At 39.6% G+C, this 14767-nt stretch overlaps 1 protein-coding gene across 4 annotated transcripts in view; it reads left to right on the top strand.

Moving 5' to 3' along the window:
- HDAC8 (histone deacetylase 8) overlaps positions 1 to 14767 on the top strand; it is a 184670-nt gene that overhangs the window by 72134 nt on the left and 97769 nt on the right. For 3 of the 4 annotated variants that reach the window (XM_019747973.2, XM_074323460.1, XM_074323459.1), the window contains exons 8-9: positions 9557 to 9729; positions 12162 to 12256. In XM_019747973.2, coding sequence (XP_019603532.1) covers positions 9557 to 9729; positions 12162 to 12256 — 268 coding nt within the window. Of the gene's footprint in view, positions 1 to 9556; positions 9730 to 12161; positions 12257 to 13892; positions 14066 to 14767 lie in introns of those variants that run through there. The other variant, XM_074323458.1, reaches the window with a different exon arrangement.

The following is a 14767-nucleotide window of genomic DNA, read 5'->3' as shown; positions in this document are numbered from 1 at the left end:
AGAACAAAGCAAAACAAAACCCAGTTCTCCCCTGGTCTGCCGTGATGGAATAAAAGGAAAGAGGATAACTCCATAATTTGGTTCTTTGGCTTTTCCTTTTACCTGTAAGCATCATTAATGTCATCAGCCCTGGTTTCTATGCTCCTCAGGCACCAACCGCTTTCCCCAAATCAGTGCCTGTAGAAGCAGCTGCCACAGCCTCTCTTCCTCATTTGCATAGCCTTGTTGGAAAACCAGGGTGCTAAATACTGAAGGATCTGGTTTCTCATCAAGAAAACTACATTTGAAATGAATGTCTTGTGTGTTTACAGGGAAGTTACTAATGTAGTGTAATGTGATGCCTGTCCTCCCCTCCTTTCTGGGTAGCAAACTGTTACCGTGGTTAGGGAAACTTCCGCAAAAGCAATCCAGAGTGGTATTTCATTTATTTATTCATTTAATGACTATTTATTGAATGCCTACTATGTATACAGTATTGATTCTACCCTCGAGGAAGTTAGTGGAGATTTTTAAATGATAGCTGCATAGAGAGCTATACATATATATTCATATTCATACACATTGGAATAAAATGAAATGTGGAAAGTTATAAGAACCATGAGAGATAAAATGCTGTGGGCACTCAAACGGAGAAAGTACTTCAGAAAAAAGCTTAATTGAGGAGGTAACATTTGATGTATATTATAAAGAGTAGCTAATTACTCTGTCTTTACAGAGTGCGTGAATGTGTGTGTATTGATGAAGCCTGGGTCAAGTTTAACTATGCAGAGATTGGAGGGGGTGTGCTCTACACCGAGTCAGGAGAGGCTGAGCTGTGTACAGAGAACAGCAGTGTTTCAGTCTGGCTGGACTGTGAAGAGCCTGAGAAGGGCAAGGTGGGTGGGATCACATCATGTAGACGCTGGAATTGGCAGCTATGAAAACTTGTACCATATTCTGTAAGCATGTGGGGCACCGCTGAAGGTTTTAGAATGAGGGAAGAATGTGATCAGAACTGGCTCAGAAAGATTAACAGTCAAAAACAATAATGACACGAGCACCGGATGTACAGTCGCTCAGTAAGTCAGGGAGGCAGGGATACTGTAGTGCTTTCGAGCATGGGTTCTGGGTTCAAAAACTAGTTCTGCCATGTAATAGCTGTGTGATCTTGTATAGATTTCTTAGGCTCTCTGTGCTGCTGTTTCCCCATCTATAAAATAGGAATAATAATAATAATACCTATCTTATGAATTGTTATGAGAGTCAAGCGAGCTAATATATAGAAAGTGCTTTAAACAGTTTTGAATAAAGTGCTCAATAAATGTTAGCTGCTATCATTATTATTATCATTTTTTATTCATGAAAGAGATGGAACTTGAGCTGGCCTTTAAAGAATAGATATGATGTAGACATGTAGAAAGGTGACTTTCAGACACAAGGAGGTACATGACAAGTACATGACAAAAAGCATACTTGTAAGAAAGTATGAGGTGAGTGAAGTGAACCATGGACAGTTCGGTTTGCATACAGAATAAGATGGGTTATGGGGTTACTGGAAAATAAGATAAAAAGATAGGCTGGAGTCAGATCTGAAGGATTTTGAATCATAGGCTAAGAATTTTAAGCATTATCTAAAGAAAATGGAGGGACATTAAAGGTGTTGAGTAAAGAAGTGATTTGATCAAAACCATCCCTAAGGATAATTAATCTGATGGTAGTGTGTATGTTATAAATTGGAGAGGTAAGAGATTTAAGGCAGCAAAATTAATTAGAAAGCTATTAGAATCCACAAAGGAGATCATAAGAGCTATGTTAGAGTGCTGCAGTGGGAGTGGAGAAGGGGGAGTGGGAGAGACATTGGTGCAAGACTGGTAACTGAAGAGGAGCAGGGAGTGGGTGGAATCAGAGCCTCAGAGTTTTGAACATGGATGACTGAAAGAATGAGGTGTCGTTAGCACAATAGGGAGTAGAGGAGAAGGTAAGATGACTGGTTCAGCATGGTCAGGATGGAGCTGTGAATTACAGCTGACTTGGTAGAAATTGACAAGCTGATTCTAAAATTTATATGGAAATTCAACCCAGGGTAGCCAAAACAATCTTGAAAAGAAAGAACAAGGTTGAAAGACTAACACTTCCCACCTTCAAAACTTGCTACAAGCCTACAGTAATCAAGAAAATATGTTGCTGGCATGAGGGTAGATATAGAGTAATGGAATAGAGTTCGGAGTCCAGAAATATGTACAACCAATTGATTTTACACAAAGAGTAATAAGACAATTCAATGGGGAAAGAGCGATCTTCGACAAATAATGCTGGGACAAGTGGATATCAACATGCAAAAGGATGAATTTGGACCATTACCTCATACCATATACAAAAGTTAAGTCACAATAGTCTAATGTAAGAGCTAAAACTATAAAACTCTTAGAAGAAAACATAAATGTAAATGTCCGTTACCTTCAATTAGGTAGTGCTCTCTTAGATGTGACACCAAAAGCACAAGGAATAAAAGAAAAAATAGATAAATTATATTTCATCAAAATTAAAATCTTTTGTGCTTTAAAGGATACTATCAAAAAAAAGGATACTATCAAGAAAGTGAAAGAGAATCAATGAACGGGAGAAAAATTTTGCAAATCATGTATCTGATAAGGGTCTTGTATTTAGAATATATGAAAACAACTCAATATTAAAAAGACAAATGACCCAATTTAAAAATCAGCAAAGGATTTGCATAGATATTACTCTACAAAAGATATATAAATGGCCAAAAAGCACATGAAATGATACTCAACATCATTGGTCATCAGTAAACAGCAAATCAAAACCATAATAAGATACCACTTTACACCCCCTAGGATAGCTGTAATAATAATTTTAAAAAACCAGAAAATAATAAGTGTTTACAAAGATGTGGAAGAATGGAACCCACATACACAGCTGGTGGGAATGTAAATTGGTGCAGCCACTATGGAAGACAGTATGGAGGCTCCTCAAAAAATTAAGAATAGAACTACCTTATGATCCAGCAACTCTACTCCTAGGTATATACTCAACGGATAGGAAAACTTTCCACGCAAAAACTTGTATACGAATATCCATAGCAACATTGTTCATATGAGCCAAAAAGTAGAACTAACACAAATGTCTATCATCTGGTGAATGGGTCAACACAATGTGCTGTATACAAACAATGGAACATTATTTGGCAATGAAAGGGAATGAAGCACTGACACAGGCTGTTACATGGAGGAACCTTGAAAACATGATACATGAATTAATAAGCCCGTCACAAAAGACCATATACTGTATAATTCTATTTATATGAAAGTTAAATTAGACAAATCCATACAGACAGAAAATAGATTAGTGGTTGCCAGGGGCTGGGGGGTTGAAGAATGGTAGCAATGGGTAGTGACTGCTAGTGGGTGTAAGGTTTCTTTTGGGGGTAATGAAAATGTTCTAAAATTATTGTGGTGATGGGTGCATATATCTGCATATACTAAAAGCTGTGGAATTGTACACTTTAAAGGGGGGGATTGTCTATGAACATCAATAAAGTTGTTTAAAAAATGGTTTTTGAAGTATTTGTTTATTGAGCTGTAGCCATTGATGAGCAACTGCAGATGTTTGAGTAGTATCAAATAGCAGTTCCTTCTGAGAAGTGGAAAAAGATAACAGAGAAAGGCTTTTGGATGTCATGACCCAGACTTTTCTCCCTTTAAGAGAGCAATTTTAGGAGAGCAATGAGATCAGAAACTGGATGGCAAGCAGTATGCATATAGTTGGCCAGTAAGTGCATGTATTTGGCAGCCCTGAAACGGGGAGGAGATGAGCAACTTGTGACTTAAAGGGATGGAATCAATAGGAAGGCAGAGACTAAAGATGTAAGAAAGAGTCCAGCAGTGATAGGGCGACAGGAAAGAGGGTCCCGTGCCCAGGTGGCACAATGGGCCTCAAGGAAGAGGAGGACTGAGGGAAGGCATTTTCAGGGAAAAGAAAGTGGTAGAGAAAGGCATTTCTTACGCATTCTTTCAACCAGCTCAGTCAATATGAGGCAGCAAAAGTTTGATCTAGAAAACTACTCATCAGACTTTTTCTGTCTTGTGTTTGACACAACTGGTTGAAGCTATGTTACGTTTGGAGGGCGGGTGGAAATGAAGGGAGGGTGATTTCTCACTTTTATTTGATAGACTTTTATATTTGATTTTTTTTTTGCATGAAGAATGTAGTCATTACATTTGTGTTTTTAAAAAAATTAGGCTAGATGCTGCAAGAAATGTAATTGTTTACCAACTGGAGGTGAAGCTCAGGATTGCCAAGCTTCACAGACGGATTGGTACCTATTAATCACTCAGTAAATGCTTATGGAATTCGCTGAAGTTATAATCCTAAACTGCAGAGGCGGCAATTGGTTTGATTTCTCAGTTTTCTCTAGCAGAACAGAGCGGAAAATTCTGACAGTGTGATTTATTCAAGGGCTTAAAGATTGACAAGGCAAGAATGACCAAGCTTATTATTAGTGCAGAACCAAATGACTTCACTCATATGTGAGATATAAAATTGAAAACAAAGAAACAAGACAAACAAATGAAGAAACAAAAACTCATAGGCACAGACAATAGTTTAGTGGTTACCAGAGGGTAAGAGGGAGGGGTGATAGTAGAGAAGGGTAAAGGGGGTCAAATATATGGTGGTAGAAAGAGAACTGACTCTGGGTGGTGAGCATACAATGTGATATATAGGTGATGGATTACAGAACTGTACACTTGAAATCTATGTAACTTTACTAACCATTGTCACCCCAATCAATTTTAATTTAAAAAAAAAGAGAATGACAGAGATGTGAGAGAATTAGAATGGTAGTAGGAGTTTTTTTAGATGACTGATTGTATTTTCCAAAATGGGTAGTGAAGCAACTGAGGTCAAAAGATAGGCCAGTGGACCTTGAAAATAGGGCAAAGACTAGGAAAAGGGAGTTATAATGAGAACAAAGGACAAATTCAATGGGGGAAACGTGGAAGGATAGAAAATTGTACACAGAAAAAGTAGTCCAGAGTTCAGGGTCTCGGAAGCAGAGCAATTCCAAGTGTTTCCTTACCAGGCCCCAAAGCCTAGAGATAACTAAAGCAAAGTGTAGGGGTCATCACTGCTCACAAAGTGAAGAAACTGTGATTTCAGAGAATTAGAAGGGTCAAGGCTCATTTGTTCGTTAAGGTAAACCCATTGCCTAACCTAGTACCTGGTATATAGTAGGCATTCAGTTAATGTTTGTTGAATGGGAGGGGAGGGGAGGGGAGGGGAGACGAAGGAATGATAGCACTCACCACAGTTATTTGTTTTCCCATCTCCTTCCCCTACTGGACCATAAGCTCCTTGGGTCGTATATCTAGTGCCTAGCATAAGGAAGAGTAGGTGCTTGAATCAAGATTTGAGTGACTGAAAGGATATTGAACTGCACAGAATGATGCCAAGGAAATGGAGAGACAGAAAAATTGTGAACCAGGTGCTAAAATCCTCAAGGGAAGTGAAAGAGTCCAAAGGAACATTCCAATTTGCCTTTCCCTATACTGGGAATTCAGGAGGCGCAGGCACAGAGTGTTTTCTCCTCTAACACCTGCCCTACCCATTCTGTCACCTAGCCCTCTCAATTCCCCAAATTTACCTTCCCTTGCTTCCTGTCGCTCTTGTGCCTAGAATGCTTCAATATCCTTTCTGCTAATCCCTCTGTCTCCACACTGTCTCCCTTTGGCAAAAATCAGTACTGACACTTTGCCAGTGGCTCCTCTTTGACCATCAAAGCAAATGAAAACTTACAGTCTTGAATTGAAACTTGTCTACCATGTAGCCTTCTGTGAAGTGTCCTCACTTCCAGTGGCTTTGACGTTTCTACTGAGTACAAAATACCTTCCTTTTTTTCAAAGCTTCTAATTACCCTTTTCTCTACCCATCCAGAGCCCTCCGCATCAGAACTCCCTGAGGACTCGTTTTCCCTTCCTGGCCATCATTAAAATAATTATCACAGAAACACCTTCCTTCCTTTATCCTTTCCTCTCTCCTGCTACCAAACACCCATGAATATGATGCGTATGTCCTATACTTTTGTGTGAGTATGTGTTGCCCTATCAATTGTACCGCAGAAATGTCTCCTAAATCCATCTCTCCCTCCTTACCATTGCTGCCACTGGTCTAGATGGTTGTAAAAGCCTCCTGATAACCTTCAGCGTATCCTCTGCTATAATTAGAGTATCTTTTTAAAATGTAAATCTAACCATGCACCCAAACACACACACTCACACGCACACACAGTATTTGGGTGTTTCACACCCTTTAAGTACAAGTCCGAATTCATTGCGCTGCCTGGCATACCTGGCCCTTTGTGCCCTGACCCACACTTATTTCACTGGCCTCCCTCCTACTATGCCCAGTTTTGAGCCTTCATGCTCTTGTGTGTGCACTTCCTTTACTGAGCCCAGTCCCCTACCATTAACCCCCACAACCATCCCTGCTTCCAACTCCCTTACCTTCTCCCCACATGCCTGTAAACTTCTCCTAATCTTTTAAATTTACTTTTATTTCTAGATAATCATAGATTCACAGGGGGTTGCAAAGAAATATACAGGGAAGTCCTGTGCACCCCTCCTCTAGCTTCCTCCAGTATTAGCATCTTGCACAATTACAGTACAAGATCAAAATCAAGAAATGACATTGGTACAATCCTTAGAGCTTATTTCGTTTTCACCAGTTATACTGGTGTGTGCGTGCGTGCATGTGCATACATGTGTGTAGCCCTGTGGGATTTTATCACATACGTGGCTTTGCATAACTACAGCCACCTCCGCAGGCAAGATATAGAATTGTACCATCAGCACAAGGCTCTCTCATGCAACCCAGGGGTTAGGGATAGCCACACCCATCCCTAACCCCTGACAGCCACTAATGTGTTCCCCATCTCTCTATTATTTCACAAACGGTATATAAGTGGAATCATGCAGTATGCATTTGGGGATTGGCCTTGTTCACCCAGCATCATTCCCGTGAGATCCATCCAAGTTTTTTTTTTTTTTACATGTATCAATAGTTTGGTTTTTTTTAATTGATGAGCAATATTCAAATGACATGGATATACCAGTGTGTTTAACCGTTTACTTGTTGAAGCACATCTTAGTTGTTTCAAGTTTGGATTGTTACAAATCTGCTATGAACATTTATGTACAAATTCCTATATGAAAATAAGTCTTAGTTTCTCTGGAATAAATGACCAAGAGTGCAATTGATGGATTGTATGCTTTCAGTTTTGACAGGAACAGCCAAAGTGTTTTCCAGACTCGCTGTACCATTTTACATTCCCACCCACAAGGTCTGTGTGATCTAGTTTCTCCACATCATCACCAGCAATTGATGTTATTACCATTTTTCATTTTAGCCATTTTAAGGTTGCTCCTTATAGTTTTCTCATCTTTTAAGACCTAAGTCAAGAGTTACCCCTGCAGAGCCTTTTCTAAATCCTCTGGAAAAGTTAATTACTCTCATGGGTGAGAAAGGTAAAGGGGTGAGGAAGTACAAATTGATAGTCACAAAATAGTCACAGGGATGTGAAATGCAGTATGAGGAATATAATCAATAATGTTATAACTATGCATAATGCCAGGTGGGTACTACACTTATCGGGGGGATTACTTTATAAATTATATGAATGTCTAACCACTATGCTGTACACCTGAAACTAATATAAAATAATGTTGAATGTCAAGTATCATTGAAAAATATACTCGTGGGATGTAAAGTACAGCATGGGGAATATAGTTAGTGGTATTTTAATAGCTATGTATGGTGTCAGAGGGGTAGTAGACTTGTTGGGGTGATCACTTTGTGGGGTGTGTAAATGTCTAATCATGTTGTTTTGTACACCTGAAATTATTTAAAAAAAAAAAGCTGATTACTCTGTCCTCTGTGCCATCTCTGATGTTTCATTTATCATGGTATTTTAATTATTTATTGACATAGTCTGAGTCACATGAAGATAAGAGCTGTGCCATATTCATCTTTGTTCCTGCAACATCTGGTCCAGTTATATGCTGGACTCACACACCACTCACTTAATGTTTGTGAAATGAGGGAAAGAATGAAGGAGAAAATGATCGTCTTTCTTGCCTCTCTCTCCTCCCCATGAAGCTATAAACCTTTTTAGAACAGAGATCATTCTTCCTCTGTGTCTCCCGGCAGCAGCTTAGGGTGCTCTGTACGCATAGATGCTCAATAAATGTTGGGTAACTATTCAGGTGGCTTATCGTCCCCCTGCACCCAGGAGATAAGCACATGAAAGAGAGAACAGGCCTGAGTAGTCCTGTATTGAGGGTCATATGTCGTACGTTTTATAATATTCGTGTAATCTCCACAATCACTCAATATTTGCCTGCGTAGATAAGGAATCAAAACAAAACAGTCTTTTGAGTTAAAGAATGCCTCTGCAGCTGAACGCTTTTCAATAGTTTCAATGCCCTGGTTACATGTGAATTTGGGAGATTGGCATTTTCTCTCCCAAATTCTTTTTGCAGTTTCAGAAGGATCTGGGATTTTTCTGTTTTTGCTGCACTGGTATAATTTGACATGTTGATTATGAAGGGGTTATTAACCCCAGCGTTTTTAATCACGTTTTGACTCTGCATTTTCTCAACTGTGAAGTATGTTAATTTGCACTTGTTTCTATGTCTCTGTGAGAGTTACTCAGGCCCTTGAGGACTGGTGTGTTTTGTCTGGGAACTAGATTGTAAGCCCCTTGAGAGCAGGGACCTTATAACTCCTAGGAATGCGTTCTGGACATTGTCACTGTTCAATTAATGATAACACGGGAAGCCTGACTAAGGTCATCTGTCACATTGACAACTTCCTTCTCATTTATGAGGTTCCTAACTTGGAAAAAGCTGTTAGGTTGATTTGATAGCATTGAATGACTTGACCCCAAATTATGCTCGTTATTACGCACTACAGTTTGTTTTTTAGGGTCAGTTGTTGCAGTTCCCTTCCCTATAACAGTCTGGTTACATAAGAATTTGGGGGGTGGGCTGCATTTCACAACCCAGAAGTCCTTTAGTATAATAAAAAGTAAGCTGATAACATTTATGCTTTGAAAGCATTGATAACCAGCTGATAAAGTATGTTGACAGTCTTAAATTAGCAGAAATCATCCTTAATAACTATTCAATGTATATGTCTTATTTTTCCAGATTGTAAGACAGAGTAAATGTGTATACTATGTCTTAAATGGCTACTGAAGTTAAATTAGTATGGATATTTCAAGGAAGTCTGGATTCTAAAACAGAAGGGCATATTTGATCCTTGCTGAAGGTGGGGGTGGAGAGAATCTTTTTGCAAGACAGTTTACTGAGGTGTCATTTACATACAGTCTGATTCACTCTTTTTAGATGGAAAGTTCGATGAGTTTGACAAATTGGGTTTTTTCCTTCACTCTTTGCTGATTCAGCTATACCTCCAACTGGCTGCACCACCAGCACCACCCCTAAAGCAAGCTGACCTATCTTCTTGTGACATTTTGTATTTTTTCTCTTTTCCACAGTGTATTGAAGGAGGTATACATAGCCTTTAATCCCAAAGCAGTGGTCTTACAGCTGGGAGCCGATACAGTAGCTGGGGATCCCATGTGCTCCTTTAACATGACTCCAGTGGGAATTGGCAAGTGTCTAAAGTACGTCCTGCAGTGGCAATTGGCAACGCTCATTTTGGGAGGAGGTGAGTACAAAGGAAGGTCACCAGGAGAATTTGCTGACCTTCTTCCATGTTTTGTTGATTGACACTCAGGAAAACTTGACTTTCTTAGATTAGGTAATATCACCCTATCTGTGGTCCAGAAGCCTGAGGCAGTGAACTCTGCCACCTTCAAGTTCAGCGTAAGGAAGTACTCTGACACATGCCTCCTGCTCAGTTTAGCATGTGCATTGACTCCTTGGCATTCTGAAATGAAATTTTCAATTCCTAAAGAAAGGTCTTTGGGTTAAAGGTGACATCAGACCTTATTAAGAATAGATGATGTTAACTGCAGTCGACTGTGGTCCATCTTCTCTCTGTAGTCTTTGATTCTCAGTTCTAATAATCATCTTTTGGAAACATACCACTAAAATTCTAACCTTACTCAAATACATGTAGTAAACACATGAATTAATTTCACCTAAGCTGACTTCAGGAATGACTCTCCCTCACCCCCCCAAAAACATGACTTCGTTACAATAAAGTAAAATTGAGAGATCTAGAGTCAATTGGACATTCTTGCCTTCAGTGTTTACTTAACCAACAGAAAGCTGAGTCTGTTCAATAGAAGGGACCTTTCACAACCTCAGCTGCCTTTGAAGATGTCTTGCTTAGAATCTCCTGTCTATCTATCTGGCACAGTCTTTATTTTATTGGATGAATGGATTGATGTGTTAAAATAACATGGTCAAGTAGATTGAGCTTAAAATGTATGTATTATGCAACAGCTAATAGTTTGTTGTTTTGTCAACCAGTTGTAAAAACCAAAATTAGAGGAGATTGTGGGAAGGCCTTATGAAAATGAGTGTACATTTTATACAAATCCCCATGCCTGGTCCTTTAGCAGCCTCAAACTCTAGAGGGATCAAAATTAAAGGTGCTTACATGAGACAACCTCTTAAGAAAAGCTGGAAGGAAATGTATTAACTTCAATTCAGGGCAAAGATAAAATTGATAAGTACTGTGTGACATATTACTTTCCTTGACAGCATTACGGATAGTGATTATGATACAGGTACAGCTAGAGGAGAAGAAAAAAGGCCCTTTCCACAACATCCATCTCTGCGAATTTGACTTTTGTTTGAGGACAGCCTTTACTTGAGAATTTCAAAGTATCTTTGCTTTTTCAGCCCAAAGTTTTGGCTTTTGCAATATGTGTATTCCTGAAAATGCCTGTGCTTAAATGGAATTTTTGCAAATCAAATCGCATCGTACATACACCAGAGAGAGCTTATTACTTAAAACCTATACTGACTCTTTTTTGAAATCAAATAATCACTCCCAATAAGTTGATCTTAAAAATTCAGATTTTTCACATCAGAAGTGTTTAAAGTAATACCTGTACTATTTGACTGAAATTCTCAACCCCTAATAACACATAGACAATTAGTGGAGATGGCCACATCCCCAAGCTTCAGTGGACCTTATTGAGGCCTCAAAGACACATTCCAGAAGGCCCAGCATCCCTGACCTTTCAAGGAACAGAAAGGCTTAAGAAAAGCGTGACCATGCATCCCAATTTATACATGTTATCCTGGTGTCATTCTTAATAGTATCCCATTTTACTCATAAAAGTGTACCATTTTGGATGATAAATTATATTGTCACCCTACCTAAAATAAACCAGACTCTATTTCTCTCAGGCTGCTTGGAGGTTGGGAAATCCTTCCATTTTATCCTTACACTCTTGGAATTTAGCTAACAGCCAATGTTCGAATGCTTGCATGGCAGAACGTATCTATTCAGAACAAAGCTATGCTGATTATCAGCCAGTATAATATGGCTTCTGGGTGACTGTGACAGGACCTGACGAGATGGGACAGAGTGTCAGTCAACGGTCCCTTCGTCTTCTCATTGTCTTTGATCTCTGCTACTGGGCCTGCATTTTGTGGAGAAAAGTAATGCTGATACTAAAAGAAGGAAGTCTTTTTTTTTTCTGTTAGCATTTTCCTTTTCTCTTTACTGGACATATCCAGGACTATATCTGCCAATAGCTTTAACATACAAATCACATGTAGCAGCCATTGTATCAGATTGTTGCAAAATGCACTGCACAAACCTTCACGTTGGGTAGGTCACCTCAAGAGATCCGGGTTCTTAGGGATCTTGCTGATGACTTGGTGGAATTGTGGAGCCTGGAGTCCTAGGCGCATATTTGTTCGGAGATGAGGACCTTTTTAATCTTTGTCGGCCTTGGACTTCCCGGTTCCACTGTGCATGGTCTGACTGGTGCAGTAAAGTCTGCCTACTAGGTGGTTTAAAAAGATCATAAAGGGGTGTTTGGGTAAAATTCTGCAAGGTAGACAGGTCTTTTTATCCCTTTTATTAAAACATTTTTCTCTCCTTCCTTACCCCCTTCCCTCTCCTGCTGTTTTGTGACTATTCTTTCCTAACTTCACAATTCTTGATGGAGACAGGAGGCTATAACCTTGCCAACACGGCTCGATGTTGGACATACTTGACCGGGGTCGTCCTAGGGAAAACACTATCCTCTGAGATCCCAGATCATGAGGTAAGTAAGGCTCTGACAAGTCCTCTCTTCTTTAAGGGGAAGAGCTGAGTCATTCCACCTAATCAAAATCACGTCCTCGCCACTCAATACCGTTTTGTTGAGAGACACTCCAATAACAATAACACACTGTCTTGGCAGAATAGTGGACTCTTGTTCCAAAATACCCAAGACCTCTGCCTTTTTTACAAGAGATCTCAAAGGCCAACCAACTTTAATTTCTCAATTAATTACAGAGACTGTGGGAAGGGGTCACCTGTTCACACAAAGAACTCTTTAGAATATGTACATATTTTCGTCCCCTAGCCTCAAAATAGAAGGGGCACTTTTCTAAATGTATAAGCTGGGTTCTCGTCTATCTTTCAAAAGTCCCATAGGCAGTATGGCTCACCTATGTTCTTTGGTGGTAGTCCTGGTCTCTCAGTTTTCTTTGACTAATGTAAAATGTAAGAAACACATAATCACCACAAAGACAGCTCTGGTGTTTTTCCAATGATTAGTGGCACACAGAGGTTGGGGCAGGACCATCCATAATGCAAAACATGTCGTTTGAACCTTTGCCATTTTCTTTAATCATATGACATGGGCTTTATGTTTTCCACAGCAAAGATGTCTGTTCTAGTTTCCCCAAAACAGGTTCATAGAAAGCTGTCTGGGACCTGTGAGTGTGCTGGTAATCCCTTACCTGAAGGTGTGCCCCCTTATCTTCCCCTCACCCCACACCTGGCAGGAAGCATGTTATCACAGATCAGGATGTGTAACCACAGGTCCTAGACGGTGTGACTTATAATAATGAGCCAGTGCCTGCCACCCCGCTTTCTCAGCTTTTTCCCGAGATAGTACTTTGGTTATAACATTTTGATTCCTGCCACATGCGGAAACTGTACACTTGGGAACATTATGCTTTTGAAAGTTACTATTATTTTTTTAAAAATTAGAAACAACTTAAACTAATTTCCTTCCAATTTTCTTCTAACCATGGATGAGGTATAATATCTAGCTCAGAAAAACCACTCATGGTGTCTAGAATACAAAGAGAAGGTAAACTACAATTTGAGACAATTTGCTGATGTCAGGGTTAATAGAAGTCTCTTTTCTTGACTTGACTTACCTTTATTCAGTACCTGAAAGCTTTATGAAATATAAAGGTAAGTGAACAAATTACATTTGTGAACAAATGTAATCGCTGTTATTGCTGTGGGAATATCTCAGATTGCATTGTGATTTAAAGAACTGAGACTTTCAAAACTGATCAAGTTATGTCAAAAGGAGTTTTAAGCTATAGAATGCATAGATTCATCTGTCTTAAAAGGCTGACAAAATTTTAATAAAGATGACTATTGCCTCTGGTACCTGGAGAAGCGATGTGCCTCAGTGGGTGTGGCCTTGGCTTTGGAAGAGAGACGTGTCCTGTCTTTATACTGACATATTCTGCCAGCTTAAATGAGATATAATGTATATCAAATAACTCACACACACTTCTTGGCACATAATAGGTACTTTTGAAATGCAAATTTTCTCCTTCCACTTTGCATGTTCCTAACAATTTCTTATACCTGACATTTATGTCTTTGTCATTGATACATTTGTCCAAACCCTTTTTGAATCCCTTCTATCATATCCTTCCTTCTGGTATTAGAGATGTGAGTCATCCAAGAAGGAACAAAGAAGAAAATTGAAATGACAGTCTTCCAGGTACAATAATATAATACTTTAATGAAAATTGTCAAAAATAGACTACCTAGTGTGACAGTGTATATAAGTTTCAGGCCACAGTACACAGTTGCACACAAATATGCTTCTGGACCTCTGTAATCAGATCAACAAATGGTAGATCAAAAAATATTTCCTGAGCACCCATTGTGTGCCAGGCACTATGCTAGGTATCTTGGAAGATGCAAAGACGCCAATATCTCATCCCCTACCTCAAGCAGCCAAGAAGGAGGATGCTATAAGCGCTGGGGGGATATGTAGATGCACAAATAATTATATTAGAGAGCAGAATAAGAACCACAAGACAGTAGGGACAGTGGCTGTGGAGGTGTGCATCAGATAGAAGTAGGAAACGTAGGTGTGTGCAAAGTACCCTGCCCTCCAGGAGCTGAAAATATAATCGAAAATCTAGTCGGTGACCGACCTCCTCACTATCTTCACTCTCAGTCCTGGGCTTTTGTTCTTCTACCTCCTGTGATAATAATGCTCCTCCTCCTCCAAATGCCTTCCCCTCACCTCTCTACTGTCTTCCTAGGTCCCGCTTCCAGCCCTATGCCTTTAAACATCCTTTACCTAAATATTCACAAGCCCTTTCAGCTCTCCCTTCACATTCATTTGTTCCTTCATTCATTTAACAAATATTCATTGGGCCCCTACTACTTGCCAGGCCCTATTCAGACCTGGATTCAGAGATACAAAGACTAACAAAATAAACCCAGTGCCCTCAAAAATCTCATCATCTAATAAAGGCGACAGAACAGTGTGCTCAAATCCGGGAGAGTTGAGGAGCATAGAGGAAAT

The sequence above is a fragment of the Rhinolophus sinicus genome, chromosome X, assembly GCF_036562045.2.
Source record: "Rhinolophus sinicus isolate RSC01 chromosome X, ASM3656204v1, whole genome shotgun sequence".
Classification (NCBI taxonomy): Eukaryota; Metazoa; Chordata; class Mammalia; order Chiroptera; family Rhinolophidae; genus Rhinolophus; species Rhinolophus sinicus.
This window is presented reverse-complemented; position numbering and strand designations above follow the sequence as displayed.